General features: G+C 44.3%; 1 protein-coding gene across 7 annotated transcripts in view; it reads right to left on the reverse strand.

Moving 5' to 3' along the window:
* The window catches only part of LOC147438534 (Pseudouridine synthase family protein), a 122,344-nt gene that overhangs the window by 81,737 nt on the left and 22,792 nt on the right, over nt 1–17,815 (reverse strand). For 4 of the 7 annotated variants that reach the window (XM_086484627.1, XM_086484625.1, XM_086484626.1 and 1 more), the window contains exons 2-8: nt 13,564–13,621; nt 11,034–11,061; nt 10,903–10,949; nt 10,645–10,735; nt 10,273–10,450; nt 6,729–6,813; nt 6,471–6,537 (exon numbers count right to left, since the gene is read on the reverse strand). In XM_086484627.1, coding sequence (XP_086340753.1) covers nt 6,471–6,537; nt 6,729–6,813; nt 10,273–10,450; nt 10,645–10,735; nt 10,903–10,949; nt 11,034–11,061; nt 13,564–13,621 — 554 coding nt within the window. Of the gene's footprint in view, nt 1–6,470; nt 6,538–6,728; nt 6,814–10,272; nt 10,451–10,644; nt 10,736–10,902; nt 10,960–11,033; nt 11,146–13,416; nt 13,463–13,563; nt 13,622–13,735; nt 13,785–17,815 lie in introns of those variants that run through there. The other 3 variants (XM_086484629.1, XM_086484630.1, XM_086484631.1) reach the window with 3 other exon arrangements.

The raw sequence follows: 17,815 nt of genomic DNA on the forward strand, positions 1-17,815 counted from the left end.
TTTAGAAACATCAATCCTCTCTCTCTATCTCTCTCTCTCTCTCTCTCTCTCTCATGTCATCCCCAACCTCACCTATGGCAACAAGCAAACTCAAATATATGCTTCACTCCAAACGAATTTCCATCATTGAATTGGAAATGAAAGCATGGAGAAAAGAGATGGAAGATTGGAGGAATGCGAAGACCGTTTTCCTCCGAGAAAATGAAGAAAAGGAGAAGAGGTGGAAGGACGAGAAGGATCATCTTCTCAACAAGATCGCCACGTTGGAGAATAGCATTTTGGACCTCCACAAAGAAGTGTTGGAAACACGGTCAAAAAATGGGCTTGAAGAGGGGGAATTTCAGCCCTCTTTGAGGGAAGAAATTGACAACATCAATGAGGAGAAGAAGTCATGGGCCGCGGTCATATCCGAAACGCAAAAGAAAGTAGAGGAGGCCGAAAAATGGATTGAGGTTGCCAAGAAAGGGAAAGGTAAGGAAGCTCCTTGTACACCCACTCTTATCAACATGACCCTCGAAGAGGAACAAAGAAGGAGGGTGCGGGCTCTACATGTGAGGGTAACCGGCCTCAAGGACATAAACAATGTGGAAAAAGAGGTCACAAGCCTCACATCAATGATGGGGGTGGAGAAGCCTTCACACACAAAGGCATGGAGAGTGGGCAAGAAGAGTGAGGGCCCCGGAGAATCTTCAAAGGAAAGAGCTCTCATACTACGCTTCCCTTCATTGGAAGAGAAGAAGGAATTCTTGAGGAAGAGACCTACTCTCAAGAAGACAGGTATTTTCTTAGGCGATGACCTCACTCTCTCACAACTTGAGCATATGAGAGAAGTAATGCCCGAGATTCAAGCGGCAAGGGAGAAGGGGAAGATGGCCTTTTACAGAGATGGTCGGGTGGTGATTGTAGAGCGGCGCTCTACATGACGGTGCGAGACCTATGGGACCACATTGAGGATGGCGACTTGGAATTGTAATGGGTCTATGAGGTTGGATGTTGGTGCCTTTGAGGACAGTTTCAGAGACAAGGACATTGTTTTCTTTTCAGAGACTCACCAGGCCCCTGGCCAACTGTTGCCACATGTGGTGGGATACAAATGGGAGACAGCCCACAGAACAGTCACGAGATCTGAGCATGGGAGTAGAGGTTCAGGAGGAGTAGCGGTGTTGTTTAGGGAGGAGCTACAGCCACTACTACATATTGTATGGAGAGATGATCAGGCTAGATACATGTGGGTGAGGCTGAGAGCTGACACAGGTCGATTTCTATATATTGCTATATGTTACTTCCCCCCCAGTACGTCAGTATATGCTGTATCCAGAGGGCAGTCGCCTTTCTCAATTCTAGATGATGATATATGGGAGTTTTCTAGGGATGGTGATATCATCCTCCTAGGAGACTTCAATGCTCGAACGGGCAACTGTCAGACAGTCTTCTACGACACTTCAGATGAGATGCTTAGAGAGTTGGATGTGGGTGAGCTGGGGTTTGACAGATGTTCACATGACAGAGAGCAGACTGAGTATGGGAGATACCTCACGGAGATGACGACTACACATGGGCTAGCCATACTTAATGGCTTACAGCGGTTTCCTGGAGCAGCAGGCTTCACATGCTTTCCACACAGACATGGGGCCAGTACAGTGGACTATGTTATGACACAGCCGAGCTTTATTCCTTGTATTCAGGATTTCACAGTGGGAGCCAGACCAGTGGGCGTAGCAGTGGATCATGCTCTCTTGACACTGTCCGTATCTTTTCAGTTTAGTACAGCCCAGAAATCAGGAGGCAGGTCACACACCCGTTATACATTTACACCAGAGACTGACTCGGTTTATACAGAGGCGATCTCGGATCGTCTATGCACAGTTGCTCCAGGCCTCTCAGTAGAGGAGTGCACTACTTTACTGACTGAGACACTACATGATGCAGCATCAGAGGCATACCCACACACTCGACCGGATCGGAGGCGACATTCTGGGAGCATGCCCCAGAATAGTTGGTATGATGAGGAGTGCAGAGAGATGAGAGCCCAGCTTCAGAGGGATCTTCATTTAGGAGTCATCACCTACAGACAGTCGCGGATTGCTTTCCGGCGCCTTGTGCGAAAGAAGAAACGAGCTTACCTGGCCCAGATGGAGCGAGACTTGTATCAGTTGTTCTTGAGTAGAGACTCAGGCGAGGCATGGCGACTCTTCCATGAGCACTCCCCTCCCCCAGTGATTACTTCTCCTGATGTGTGGGGCCAGTATGCGACATCGTTATATACGGTTCCTGGGCAGGATCCCCTTCCAGATCCTACAGAGCCATGTCCACCTACGAGCACCTTCTTTACCACTGAGATGGTAAAGAGAGCCATTGACAGGATGAGGACCAGGAGGGCTTACGATCATGACGGTCAGGTAGCGGAGCACTTTATACATGCTAGGGATATGCTAATGGAGGTTCTTGCAGTGTTGTTCAATCGTGCCATGTGTGAGGGATTACCTGAGACTTGGAGGTTGTCTACTATTGTGCCTATATTCAAGGCAGGTGATCCTACAGAGCCTGGAAATTACCGCACTATTATGGTTGGACACACACTGGCACGATTGTATGCATCCATTATTGAGCAGCAGTTGAGTAACTGGGCAGAGGGTGAGGGTGTACGGGCAAAGGGACAGGCAGGTTTCAGGAGGGGTTTCTCCACTCTTGACCATATTCTGACACTCAGAGCTATCATTGAGGAGGGCAGGTCACATGGGAGACGGATTTATTGTAGCTTTGTGGATTTCCGCAAAGCATTTGACATGGTACCGAGAGCTCGACTGATGCGCAGACTGCAGGAGATGGGGGTGCCCACAGTGTTGATTTGGGAGATTATGGCTTTATACAGATCAGTGATGGGACATGTACGCACCCCAGAGGGGATATCTGACTTAGTTCACTCCACTATCGGGGTGAAACAGGGTTGCCCATTGTCTCCTACTCTATTTGGTATGTATGTTGATGAGGTGTCTGATTACATTGACAGAGAGGGTGATAGAGGTGCCCAGCTGGCAGGGACGTGGATCCCATTGTTGTTATATGCTGATGATATTGTCTTGATCTCTGACTCACCAGAGGGTATGCAGCGACAGTTGGATGCATTACACAGTTTTGCAGAGGATAGTGGATTGTCTGTAAACCTTGGTAAAACCAAGGTCATGGTGTTTAACACCACACCGCAGTGGATCAGGAGATCGGCACCGACCTTCACGTATGGTCAAGAGATTGTGGAGTATACAGATGCATACACTTACCTTGGGATAGTCTTCACTGGGCCGAGGTTTTCTTTGGGGAGAGCAGCAGAGACTAGACTGACCAGAGCTTATGCGGCCTTGGGAGGCTTGGAGAGGATGTGTTCGCAGGTTCAGTTCCAGGAACCTCGGACAAAGTTATGGCTCTTTGATACTTTAGTAGCCTCAGCTATGATGTATGGGGTACAGGTTTGGGGACCTTCTGTAGGCCAGGATGGTTGGAGACGTCTGGAGAGGCCCTTGGTATCTATGATCTCCCGATTGATTAGAGCCAAGGCCTCCGTACCTCACGCGATCATTCGAGCAGAGCTAGCTGCCCCCCCCATGGAGATTGAGGCGCTTACCAGATCAGTGTCCTTTGTGCACAGCCTATGGGATACTACTAGAGACAGATATGCTAGACTGGCCCTTGAGTCTTCCAGACAGTTAGCTCTACAGGGGGACACTTCATGCTGGTATGCACAGATGACTTCATGGTTTCAGACGCATGGCTTCACCATGGACAGGTTGCCCCCTTTCCAGTATTCTCTTCAGGCACCCTCGCTGTCTCTTACACGGGTGGAGATCACTAGACTCATTCGTCAGGACCTGATCCAGCTCGACACCAGGAGGGCATGGATAGAGCCGCCTCAGGAGTTGAGCACGAAGATGGCTTTCTATAGAGAGCATCTTCTCCACCTCACAGGAGATGGGTTTGTGATTCGACCCAGCTACATGGACACACATATGTCTCATGGTTTGCGTTGTGCCATTGGTCAGATACGCACATCCTCACATCAGCTCGAGATTGAGACTGGTAGATTCAGAGGGATACCAGCAGACAGCAGGATATGCCGATTATGCCAGAGAGAGCCAGAGACAGAGTTGCACTACATATGTCATTGCACAGTGTTCTATGAGATACGGGGGCGTTTCCACTGCTTATTCAGAGAGGGTTTTGGTCCTCTATCTAGGGTCATGAGTTATGAGGATCAGAGATGTTTTGGACTATATCTACTTGAGTTACACAGGTATAGAGACACTTTATTGGGGAGAGCTAGAGAGAGGCAGTCCCAGAGACACATTACAGATTTCTTTTCACTAGATATGGGACAGCCAGAGGAGCAGCCACCACTGCAGAGCTCGTCCCACACTCATTCGACCACTACTGGCACTCTCATCGACCGAGCATTGGAGCTACAGAGATAGAGACGACCGCGACTGAGGAGAGGAGCTACACAGCATCGACGGAGACTACAACAGAAGATTCGAGCCATACTCTCTCGACATCCAGAGAGCAGATGAGGATGGATCCTCACCATTTCTTCCATCTTTGTTTCACACACTGTTACATCCAGTTTACCGGGTACCTATTGTATCAGCTGCTACACCCACGTAGTTTTAGATTGTAGTAGTAGTAGTAGTATTTTGTTCCACTTCTAGTTCTTTTGTACCCAGACATGGTATTAGATTCACTATTTTGTAACTGATTGGTCTCATAGGTCATTTTGGCCTTTTGAAGACGTTAATATAACATTTCATTTCATTTCATTCTCTCTCTCTCTCTCTCTCTCTCTCTCTCTCTCTCTCTCTCTCTCTCTCTCTCTCTCTCTCTCTCTCTCGGGTAACCAGATCGATCTGCTCTGCTCGGTTTTCTTTTGTACATATAGTGACTTCTTGGTTCTCGTTGCAGCACAGTGTTACTCTCACTGAGACGGTGAGTGGTTTTGTGGTGGGCAACCTGTAGTAGCAGGGCGACAGTGTCGAAGGCACTAGACAGTTAGTTGCAGTTGGGTTGAGTCCACACTGGAGGGACTTTGGCTTGGGCAGTCACACGTGGCAGGCATACGGGTGGTGGTCTAGCGGTCCCAGGCCAGACCACCACGACCACAGTTTCGAGATAGTCTTAGCTGGATTAGATATTAGTGAGCTGTTGGTGGCTCTTTATGGTTGTATATATCCGTAGCTGTTTGGGTTTTATGGTATCAACTACTTTTGTGTGGTCAGTCGTCTAGAGTCTATCATCTTGAGTTGTACACTGCACGTCTGCACCACCCCTACACAGTTGAACCTTGACGCCCCCACTGTACCTATGAGATCTGGGCTGGAGCTGAGTGTGCTGCCATGCCAAAGTCTGTCTCGGTTTCTTTGAGTTTGTCGATGTTCATGTTGTTCATGTTCAGGTTCTGCTGAGTCGTACTGTTGTTGCCCTGTTGTTCATTGTCTTCTGTGCTTGCATTTTGTGGAGTGAGATATCACGCACATTGCATTGAGGAGCACCCACTATAGAGGGAACGACACAATATCTCCGCTACACGCCTCAGGCCTAGGAAGCAGACTCAAAAAGAAAGATCTGCGTCCTCCTCAAGCACATATGAAGTCAGGCCGAAGTGGTGGTGTCACTGTGTGAAGTAAGCTCGACGCCCGGATACCTGACGGGCTCATTGATATCACTTTGGCTGCCATCTCTGGAGACTCAAAATCTATCTCATAATAGCCTCTTCCGAGAATCTGCAAATCAATGATCTTGCCTACTTCGATGAGGACTCGGGCCTGGAGCAAGTCCCGATCCTCGCCTCTTCTGGCCGAGTGCCAATAATCTTGCAAATGACCGAGGTGGCTTGGAGCCGTTCCACCTCATCAAGCTCATTTTCTCTTCTTGCCAAAAGAGCAACTCGAAAGGTCGGCTTCGCAGTGTTGGACGAGGGGGTTTCCGTAGAGTCCCTCTGAGGTGGAGCAGGGCCACCATTCTTATTTGATGTTGAAAAGAAGAGAACGAAGACATCAATGCAATCCACTGGTAGGCTGAAAACAGCCCACAGATAGCAAAAGAAAACTCATCAGATCAAAGGTTTGCGATGCGCAGCCAGGAAGGGGGGCAGGGCAGGTCGGAGTGGGGAGGAGCAGCACGAGAGCAGGTACAGCAGCACCGAGCCAGACCATTCATTCAGATATACACCGATTTTGTAAGTACTGCATATAATTCTGAATGTAACTATTCTCTAGCGAGTAAAAACACTTTGCTTAGGCTTTGAATTGTGCCCCTCCAATGAACCAAACCATTCGAATGCACGTTCATCTCCTTTAATGTAGTTCCACAAGGAACTCACTTTAAGCCTTAAGGGATGTGATAATAGTATTGATTATCATCACAGAATCAAAAGTTACACAAGCAAAACCTGCTTGATAAAGACTATTTTTCAAAATTTCCATTACCTCATCTGTGTCAATGATGCCCGACACTAATGCCCTGTAGATCTTCATGATACGCTTCTCTGCAAAACTGAAATTCGACTTGAGCTAATCTTGCAGAGCTAATGTGAACCAAGATTACATCAGAATTTGGGACAAAATGTCACAAATGACTTCATACTTAATTTCCTTTTTCAAAGGTTGACTTGAATGTGTGGTCAAGAGCATGCACACCAACAAACTTCCAATGTGATGTGATTAATCTGGAATAGAGAAGTATACCTGAAAGGCTCTGAAGAAGCTCCCATCGCCAAGTCTAAAGAGAGTTTAGATTTTGCAGCTTTTGTTTTTGCACAAAGGAGCACACCTGCTCCATTGCATGTGGAAACTAGTGAATAACACCTAAAATTTACACGACTCACCCAGCACAAATGTAGACAAGTAATGGTGGGAACACCTACAAACATCGATGGCATAGTCTTGGTCTTCATAGTATAGTTGAAAACAAAGCACGAATTTATTATGCAGTTTGTTCTCGGAGGCAGTACACTGCTCTATGCCAAACCAGATTCAGTAATTGCTGTGATAGTCCATTTTGCAATGCCTCAATGGTGAGGTTAGCTGCCTCTCTGCTATAGTAGAGAAGGTAAAGACATTGCACTACAATAATTTGCGGTAAGACTTGTAAGCTTGAACTAGGAATAATTGTGCAAGAGCTCAAGGGTGAAAGACTTTTGCACTTTGAGCTAAGATCACTCTTATACAGGGGAGAGTTGGTGACCCTCAACCACCACAGGACAGAGTAGGTAGGTCTTTGTTTTACTTCACCAAAGCAGGCTACAAGAGGTAAACTTCTTCTAGAAGTCTCAGGCCTTAGTGTGCCCCCTATGAGTGCTCACACATTGTGTGTAATCTCAAAGCTTCCTTAAATCCCTCTCAAGCAGCAAACTTGGAAAAAGGTATTCCATGCAGCTTCTATAACCGGACAAGTGCAATCTTCAACTGGGGCTGAAAAGCAGATTTTTGCACAAGAATTTAGAAGAAGGAAACCAGAAAGAATACTGACATATTACTGTCATGCTTACGTGCAATTCACCTTATATGATATTATACTGCCCTAGCCTTATCACTTTCATTTCAAGAGATCCTTTCAGACCCCACTAAGTTCATTTCTAAATCCACTTAAAATTTCATAAAGGTTGAAAATAATGCAAACAAAATTACCATGTTAATACACTGTAATCTGACGTGGCATCTTTTGCATGAGAATATGGGACCAATCAGTCTTCAATAAAAAAAACAAATCCGGAAGTCTCTTGTTTAAAATGGACTGGCAATCAAAAATATGTCTTGAATCTTCTTTCAGCTTTACATCACAGGCTCACTCTTTGTCAAGTAACAAATTTTTTCTTTACAATACTCTTAACATTCTGAAATTACTCGATCAATATTTCCGACTTCTATACGTCTTCTCTATTTGTGCCGTGAATTTGAATAGCATCGGCCAATTCAGACGGACCATTTTGAGAATCGTTGCCATCGCCATTATATAGATTATTGAATAGCATCGGCCAATTCAGACGGACCATTTTGAGAATCGTTGCCATCGCCATTATATAGACTATAATATCCTCTTATTCCGCATTGCATGATTGCTTGTTACAGATTTGTCTATGAGAATAATCATGCAAAGTTGACAAGTTAAAATTTCTTCAGATGCAAAGCTTATGACTTTATAAGTTATTTCACCTCGTTGACATTAGGAAAAAGCACACTGGGCATAGTCATAAGCAACAATCTCTCCATCTCATGCACGAACAAATAAAATCATATTTTCCATGGCCAGCTTTTTCATTGTTCTAGAAGATAAAAGAACATATTCTGATGACACTTGAATGCGCAAATCACTATTTCACTCTGCAAAGAGAACTCATACGGTACCTACTTAAGTAGAAGCTATTCTCAGATGGCGCATGCCAAAAAATCTCAAGGACCTGCTGATCTTTCTAGGCATGTAGGCATTTTACTTGTTATATGTTAAGGACTACACAAAGATCACAATCATAATGAGTGACCATTGAGAAGAGTCCAAGAATATCGGAAGCCCAACAAAAATCTTCACAAAACTCAATATAGGTATTGCTTCTCAGCCTCTTGTGAGCATTGTCGACTCTAATGAGCCTTTTATCCAAGAAACGAATGTGTGTAGTGAGGTTATTGGGACAGCATTGATGCAAAGAGGACGCTTGGTTGCACTTGAGAGTAAAAACAAGGATGGAGCTCAACATAAACATGAGCACCTCATAAGTAGAGGTTCACTACACCAGTTGGAGCTACCTCAAGGGAAATGGGAAATCATTTCGAACAACTTCACCCAAGGAGACTGACTCAAATAAGTTGAGGAATGATTTGGTTTGTGGTGGATAGGTTCACTAAAATGGCAAAGTCTATACCTACTAGGAGGGATGTGAAAACACTTGAGCTAACTAGATTGCTTGTTGACCATCTCTACAAACTGTGGCCCCTACTTGCCAAAATAGTGTTGAACAGAGATAGGAGATTCATTTGCCATTCTTGGAGGGAATTCTCTGAATATGAGGACAAGCGTTCATCTCTGGTCTAATGGTGAGACCCAGAGAGTCGACCACTCTTAGTATGAGTACAACTAATCATCTGCAGTCTCATGGTCACACAGAGAGAGTTAACTAAATCAGGGTTAGAGTTTGTATTGTAATACCTACGACCTCCCTCGATGAAATATGTAAAGATGAAAATCTGCCACAAATCTAACAAAGAACCAGCTAAAAAATTGTGATCTCTTATATCAAGTTCTAAAGAGAACCAAAGGACACCAGGTTGCAAAAGTTTTAGAAAGAGAAAGTGGCCAACTCTTTACTTTTATTTCCAAAAACCTGCATCAATGTGGCAAACTCGGTAAGAGGATTAATTTTTTCTTTTATGATGTCTTCAATAACCCAACAGTTTAAAGAAAGGGATTCTTGGAAAAACTTGCTAAAGTGAAGACGACCACATTTGATAAGAAAACCTTTTGTTAATGGTTTTCCATGTCTTTGCACAATTGTCATGCATTTCACCTTGGTGAGTGTGCAGTCAACATTGGTCAACTCCATCAAAATTCAGTGAAACATTCCACATCCTGCCTTCTATTATTCTCTCCTTTCCATGATGTCTTAAACCCCATCAAATGTCTGCTTCATCTTCTAGGGCCATCTTAAACTCCAGCAAAAAATTGAAAAAAAAAAATCGCAAATTTTTCTGGTTTCTACAGTCTCATGAAGTGCTCTAAAGGATGTAATATCGCTTGAGAAGGGCAAGGATTTAGATAAGTGCTAGCTCAAGTACCAATCTTACCAAATTCCGCTACAGCCAAAGGCCAGAAAGACAATGCACTACAAAACCTACACCCATTAAAGGTTATATCCAAGCTAATCGTAACACCTGAGATAGGGTCCAAGAAATCTAACAGAGGGGAGTGCTCCTAAACAAGAGAGAGTTGGCCCCATTGCCAAAAACCTTCAGTCTGTCACAATATATGCCCAAGGTTTGTTGTCAAGCTAGCATTCACCACTGCAAGTTCTTGCTCTCACCTACATGTAATACTCCCGCATTGCACAACAATCTCACCCACAGGATATGGGCTCTACCCTAGGTTTTCTTATACTTCCATAAAAAGACAAACACAAGCACATAAAGCAATGTGTGCGATGCTGGTTATACAAAACTTGCATCAGCACCCAGATCCACCACTATGAACAGGCAGAAATTTGTAAAACTTCAAAATTCTCTAGTGTGAACGTAGTCTTACCTGAAGTGCCCCTACCAAGACGATGAACTGGAGACGGTTGAGAGATGCAAGGATAATCGAGGGTAGAAACGTTTGCAGCTGCGGCTTGACACCTCCACATCAGCTGTGTAAGAACCGTCCGTTGTTGGTAAAGGCCCCCAGGAAGGACTTGCAAACCAGAAGGTTTATTGACAGCAAGCTGATAAAAATGTAAAGGAAACTTCACAAACTAAGACGTAAAGACCCATTAACAGAAACTCAAAGGCTTGTATAAACCAAACAAACAAGTCAAACTTTTGCAATGGAGACTCGGCAACTAGCTGATTTTAAGGAGCTCTACAAGGTTTTACAGTAATTCATCAGTTTTGTATTATGCAAAAGTGTTCTGCTCACCAAATGATCATCTTCATAAAGAATCTGCAATCTCCAAGGTGCTGGAGGTTCTGTCCACGGTAACCTGTGGTATGTAAGGCAATTCCCAGCTCTGCAGAGTCACCAAAAGCCAACAAATAAACATAATCAAAAAACAGAAACATGTGAGCCTGCATGCACACACGAGCAAATTCAGACTGAACCGCTTATTGCATTGTGAAGAAACTTTGCAACTATATTAGCCCAAAAAAAAGACATTGCTTGACAAATACCAGCTACCTTAGAGTTGTATCAAATGCTTTGACAACTTCCCCATCTACTGTAATCTGTTATGTCCTGAAAAATGAAAGTTAGCAGCGGCAAAAGAGCGGCACTATCAAAGAAGAAAGCCCAGTTGAAACCATGCCCACCTGCCCATTTTGAATTCTTTGTTGCCACCTGCCAATGGGCGATTTCAAAGTACATTCAATTATCAGTCAAAAGAACCTCTCATAAGACAGAATTGTTCTACCAAGCTAACTTCTGCATGCCACTACATCATGGTTTATTAGAAAGTGTAAAATAAGCAGCTTACTGAAACCTTCTACTGCTCAAAAATATCAAAGATCAGGGAGGAGGAGGGAGGGTAGGGCCGAGAAGAAGGTGCTCTAATCGCCCCTACCCACCCCCCACCCCCTCTCAACTTGCCCCTACCCTCCTACCTCTCGCCCCTACCCAGCCCCCCTCAACCCTACTCCCCTCGACCCTACCCCTGTTGCCCCTACCTACCTAGGTCTCATATGTCTTTCCTTGTACTCCATCCATCCACCAAAAAGGTGTGCAATGACGCCCTTCTTAATACAGAATACCAACCATATAACTCTGATGAAAAAGCTAAAGAGAATATCTTAGTGCTTTATTGTGTTTTCTTAAAAGGAAAATGCTTTCTTTTCACGTCACAACTTCGTGTATAAAGTCCATTGAATCTTTTCCTTTGTTCATCCCTCAACGTGGCATCAATATTGCATGGCGTGACTGAACTGCTTTTTCTCCTTTGTTATCTGGTGGACTTAAACTTGCACATTGAGTGCATGTTATGTCCTGGCTGAGTTTCCCTTTGTTCCAAAAGTGCATTGTTTTGGCATTCTTCTCTTTGAGGATGACAAACTAAATCTCTTTATTCCTTTTTAGAGCTGGTTTACTGGGTTTTTTATTTATTTTTTGTGCAAATTCTGGACTATAAGAGCACATTTTTTTCTGCATTGGGGCATTTGGTTTCCTTCTTATGGGGTAAATTTTGTTGTTTTCATGGATTAATCTCATGTGCATGGGTGTCACCTCATTGTAAAACCACTTGTGTATCTGTTATATGTATTGCCCACATTCTAACATAAAAGATTCTTAAGATTGAGGGTTTGGAAAATGCTGATATATAAATTGGCTTAGTGGCGAGAGGTAGGAGGGTAGGGGCGAGAGGTAGGGAACCAAATCAACAAGCACTCGTAGGAAGGTGGGCACTAAGGGTGACGACATGCTGTTTTCCAGACCTCCAGAGATTGCAAGTACCAAGGTGGAAAGCCCAAGTTCGGAGAGGAAGAAAGATAAGCTTGTGGAATCGTGCTTCGCAAGGGAAGTGTAAAGGTTAGATCTCCAAGGAGTCCTAAAATTGCTTAATCCGACAAAAGTCTCAACTCATCAGATGTAAATGGAGAGGGTATTGAGGCTACCTAAGGAAAGACTCTGGTTCCACGCACCCAATCATGTCTTCTAGAAGGACAGAAGATCCAACTGAGGAAAAACAAACGATTTGTTACGTTCTCAGGTGTGCTTGAGATGACCTTGAAATGATTCATAGCATCTCAGAAAGGCCGTCAGCAGAAGCTTTGACAGAGAGTAGGATCATCTTTAAAGGCTTGGCAGCTGATCAACAGAATCAAATCGTGCTATCAACATAAAAGTTTGAAGGTTCCGGAAACAGTGTACAATGGCAGAGAAAGGGAGGCAATTGGACGGCATTGGTAGGATGTTGCAAACACTCGTAAAACATATGTGCCTAGAATCCCTACCAAGATGGTGAAAGGATGACCCACCCACAACCAAGTGCACGTGAGAAAATCCATAAGTGAGATCAAAAGCATTTGGAAGGTGAACGTAAAGTTCTAACGAAGGGGAGGATTGTTGGTCACAGTTACAGGGAATGGCCGTTTTTAGGTACCCGTTCCCCGTTCCCATCCTAATTTCCCGTAACCCGTTCCGATTTCCCGTTCCGGGTAATTATGTTGTTGGTAGGCATATGCTAATGGCAAACCATATGACCTATCTCTAAGCTCAATCATATGAGCAGGTCCAAATGCCCTATGATGTACTACCATGTCTACCATGCACCATGATGTGAAGAATGATACAACTCTTGTTTATGTCACCTATGAAGGATGCAAACTCCAAAGCCTATATAAAGACTCTCGCTTTGTAATGTTTGAGGTTCAAGTTTGGTTTTGCATCTCCTCTCATTGAGTCTGTCACACACACTCAGTTTCTAATCATGAAGGCAACCAACTTCTTTCCAGCATGACTCTAAAAAGGTTACCCTTATGTATCCCATGTTGATCAATCGCAGCCCAAGAAAACACACAAGGGGGAGTTGGGACACTACATCAGCAAGATAGAAGGAGACGCCTGGATCAAAATTTCACATCTGCTCCTCCAAAACCCTCTTAACCTAGGCACAAGATGCACTCTTATTAAAGACTGGAACAGCCACCACTCTTTAAGCTGCAGGAGGTCAGAGCTGTAAGACAAGTTTTGTCTGCCTACCTCCATGATGTGCAAAGGGAAAGTGATTATGTCAACAAGTTTTTCAACTCTCCGAGCAGCAAGAACGAATAATGACATGCTTCACGACCAGTAAAACAACTAAGCTACCAAAAAGTGAAAAATGAATAATAACGTGGAGGTACTTACCCCTCTCTTGGCGCGGAGCAGTTGTACTTCGTGCAATAGAAATCCAACACACTTGAAGCTACATACAAAAGCATTAATCTTCAAGTGCCTCAGTCTTATTCAAAAGCATTTACAACACTGAAACTAACCAGCAAAAACACATTGCAAACAATACGCTATGTATATCAATCACCTCACTTTGTCTTTCAATCGAATCTTGCCCCCTACTCAATTGCACTTGTACCTCTTTTCCTCCCAATTTCCATATTTCGGTGATCTATCCCCTTTCCCTAGAAGGCCATGATCAAAATTCTAGTTCAATTTTGAAATTCACTCCTCCTCTCAATCATTAAGCGCCCCCCAAACTAATGTTGTCACCAAATTTCATTTTTGGTCTACTAAAGCGATTCTCTTTCTATAGAATTGGCCATCCTCGTGAGAGAAAATAAAAACAAAGTAAAAGGGCTAATAATGTAAAAGTAAAAGAGTTAATAATGTAAAATGGGTAGTAGAATGTATTTTAAGACTTGAGAGATCCAAAAGGTGGATGCATTTTATAAGGTGGATCCAACTGGGATTTTAGGGACGAAAACTAGATATTTAGGAGTCCAAACGAGTCTGAAACAAACCTCGAAAGCCTCTGAAAGTGGGCAATATGGTTAACCAAAAGGTGGGAATGGGAGCCAAGGTGTTATTATCCACACATGCAACGCTAAAGCTATGTGGAGATGAGGGACATGATCCACAAGCCTCCCATGCAAGAGAGAAAGTAAAAGGAGTAGTTCTAAAAATAAAAAACTATCTACGCAATCAACCCCCCAAAGACGGTTCGTTTCACAAAGTGATGACGTGTCATGGCCTACAAGACAGAAGAGCCAATAAAGTGTTCCCAACTTATGATAACCCCAGCCGAAGGGCCTAAAACTTTAAAAAATAAAGCAGGACACCCAAAAGAGCGAGCGGCTTATGACATGGCAAGTTGTACGGCCTATGGGACAAAAGGGCCAATAAAGTGTTCCCAACTTATGGTACCCCGACCGAAGGGCCTAAAACTTTTAAAAATAAAGCAGGACGCCCAAAAAAGCGAGCGGCTTATGACATGGCAAGCTTTACGGACTTCCACGAATCGTGCTGCAAATCGCGCCAACATGCTGACGTGGCACTGTGTATCGACAACCCAGCAGGGCGCTAGCTTTTGGGACAAGATGCTTTTAGCATAATAGCAGGGAATGGCCATTTTCAGGTCCCCGTTCCCCGTTCCCATCCCAATTTCCCGTTCCGAATCTCCGTTCTGTGTTTCAAACGTGAGTATCCGAAACAGGGAATGGCATTTCATGCATGTTGCCGTTCCCCGTTCCGATTTCCCGTTCCAAGTAACTATGGCTTTTAGACCTACTGGTTTTCATGTACTGCTTTTGGCCAGAAGCCTTTATAAGTGTGTCAAGGCCTCTCACTTTGGCAAATTAACTTGGAAACACTGCATGGAGAGCACGCACCCTCAGACATTGTAACTTTGGAAGTATAATAATAAAGGAACACTGAGAAGGGGCGCCAATCTTTGGGGCCGGTACTTCTGGGCACGGAACTTCGCTGTGCCGTGTCGTCTCTGTCTCTCAATTTTGTTCAATTCTTTAAGTTTCTCTCCGAGTGTTTATTAGATCTTTGGCTTGGAGTGTCCAAGTTTATTACAGTGGTATCAAAGCTCAAACGATTCTTCTTCTCCGGAGGATCCAATCCCTTTACTCGAAGCACACATGGATTCAGTCGATGAATCCTGCCGAGAGAAAACTGTTGCACCTGACCACTCGGGTATGGGAGAAAACAACAGTGATTCAAACGGACATCGACCACCTTCCGACGACTCGAGAGAAGAGTACGGTCTGTCTCTACCCACAATACAAAAGAATGGAGATGCAGCGACAACAACAAGACGACACCTGTGCTCGACAAATGCTTCAGTACTCCAAGGATCCCCAGTACGCGAAATTTTTGGCGAAGCACCCACTTGACAAGGTGCACTCTCGATGGCGTGCCGCCATCTACTCGCCTCTCAAGTCGACTTTGAAAAAGAAATCAACATCGGCAGTACCAAGACAAAGGGTGTACTCAGAGGATGAATTTAATGAAGTTGTAGAGCGACAAGTCAACAAACTCATGAAGACTAAGAGGCAGCTGTGGAAGATCCCAGCTAAATCTGTCGAAAATCTACCTGGGTCAAAAATCTACCTTTAAGGCCGCCAGTACGTCAAAGAAACATGTTCGATTTGAGGGTGTTTCCAATTCATCCTCATCTTCTTCTGATAGTTCGGAGATATCTTCTTCCTCCGACTCCAGCGATAAGGATAGAAAGAACAAGAAGTAGAGAAAGACTCAGAGACTTAGCAAAGGTAAGAAGAAGGCAAAGAAGAGCAGATCCCGCAAAAGATCTCGGAAGCACTTTGACAATTCGGATGAGGACTCCTCGTCCTCCGAGAGCTCAGATTCCGATGAGCCGATGTATGCAACAAAGAGGAAGTACCTATACAGAGCAACCAGTACGACTATCTTGAGGATAAGGCCAAGAAGCCAAACGATTTCGAGGGTGGGCACGCTTTAAAGCTCGATATGTTTTCCGGCTTTAGGGATACCCACAAAGCCCTCACTTTTATCCAATAGTTTCACATCGCATATTCGGGAGGACGCTACAAAAAGCACCCCAAGGTACGAAGAGCGGCATCCTATCTCAAAGGGAATGCCCAAACCTGGTGGTCCACCCTACCCTAAACGCAGGGAAGCACCAACAAAATGGCTACAATTCAAGCAGGTATTCACTTCTTCGTGGCTCACTCAGGATTACAAGCAAGATGTAATCACAACTTGGAATCATCTGAGAATGACCAAGGAAGACACATTGGACGTCTATTATCAGAGATTTTGAGATACTTTTCTACTTGCCTCTTCTTTCAAGAAAATCACCTTCAAGCAACAAATTGAGCGATTTTGTTGTGGATTACCCATAGAGATGCGGAGTTATTGTCTGCAGTGCTTAATGGGACATGCCAAGGAAGGGTTTGCAATGCACCTTTGCACTTTGACTTACCCTACAGATAGGCTTGTGGCAGTATGGACGGAGCAAGAATCGAACAATGGTAGCAGAAGGAAGAGAAAGCAACAGGAAAAAAAAACCTTTGGGCCCTCGATTGTCAGCAGAGCAACGAGGCAAGTACTACAAAGAGGGTTAATGCTACGGATGTGGGAAATCAGCACGTGCCCCAACAAAGCGTCTAATGATCGGGCAGAGGAAAAACCAGAGAGTTCCAAAGCAGCAGAGGAGCGAATAAAGAAAGGAAAGACGAAAGCAAGACTGGTAGCAGATTTTGTGGTGACCGACCCTAAATAAGTGGATGAAAGTACGGAGCTATGCAAAGCGTGGTGCAAAGTGCGAAATCAAGAAGCCCTCATCGTCTTTGACGGATGAGCCAAGGCCAACTTCATCTCGACTGAATTGGCGGCTCAACTTGGAATTACACCAAAGGAAATGGAACCGCCAGTCAAGGCAGTTCTACCGGCACCAGGACAGTATGTTGTCGTTACACCTGTCATAGGCAAACTATGGTTGCATTGTCAGGGGTATCTAGGACACGAGAACTTTTACAACATGCCTTTGGAAGGGTGTGACATCCTTTTGGGAATTCCCTGGTTCCACAAGAGCACCGTTGTGGTTGACTACATGGCCAGAAAAGCGAGATTGAAGAATGAGAAGGGTAGAGATATAGTATTTGATGTAAATTTAAAGGGCGAGTCCGTCCCACTTGTATCAGCTTCAGCCATTTCCAAATTAATCAAATTCAGTCTATTTGTTTAACTCAATCTACTTAAATGAGTTAGATGACACTTAAACATCAAACTTGACAAGGAACGACAGGATTTTCTGCAAGCTCAAGCTTCTCTTAAGGCTTACTGGGAGAATTGCCTCCCCAACGTCCTGAAGATCACACCATTGATTTAATTCCCGGCAGCATGCCACCAAACTGGCCACCTTACCAAGTGAGCGAAGCCCAAAACGAGGAAATTATGAACCAAGTGAAAGAGCTTCTAGAGAAGGGTCTCATTCAGCCTAGTACATCACCTTATTGTTTGCCAATGTTGTTAGTATTAAAGAAGGATGGAAATGTGTATGGACTACAGAGCTCTCAACAAAATCACCATCAAGAACAGGTTTCCAATACTCAGGATCATTATATATTGGACAGACTACATGGTTCTACATGTTTCAGCAAAATCGACCTAAAAA

Source organism: Adiantum capillus-veneris, chromosome 16 (genome assembly GCF_014529385.1).
Source record: "Adiantum capillus-veneris isolate H3 chromosome 16, ASM1452938v2, whole genome shotgun sequence".
Taxonomy (NCBI): Eukaryota; Viridiplantae; Streptophyta; class Polypodiopsida; order Polypodiales; family Pteridaceae; genus Adiantum; species Adiantum capillus-veneris.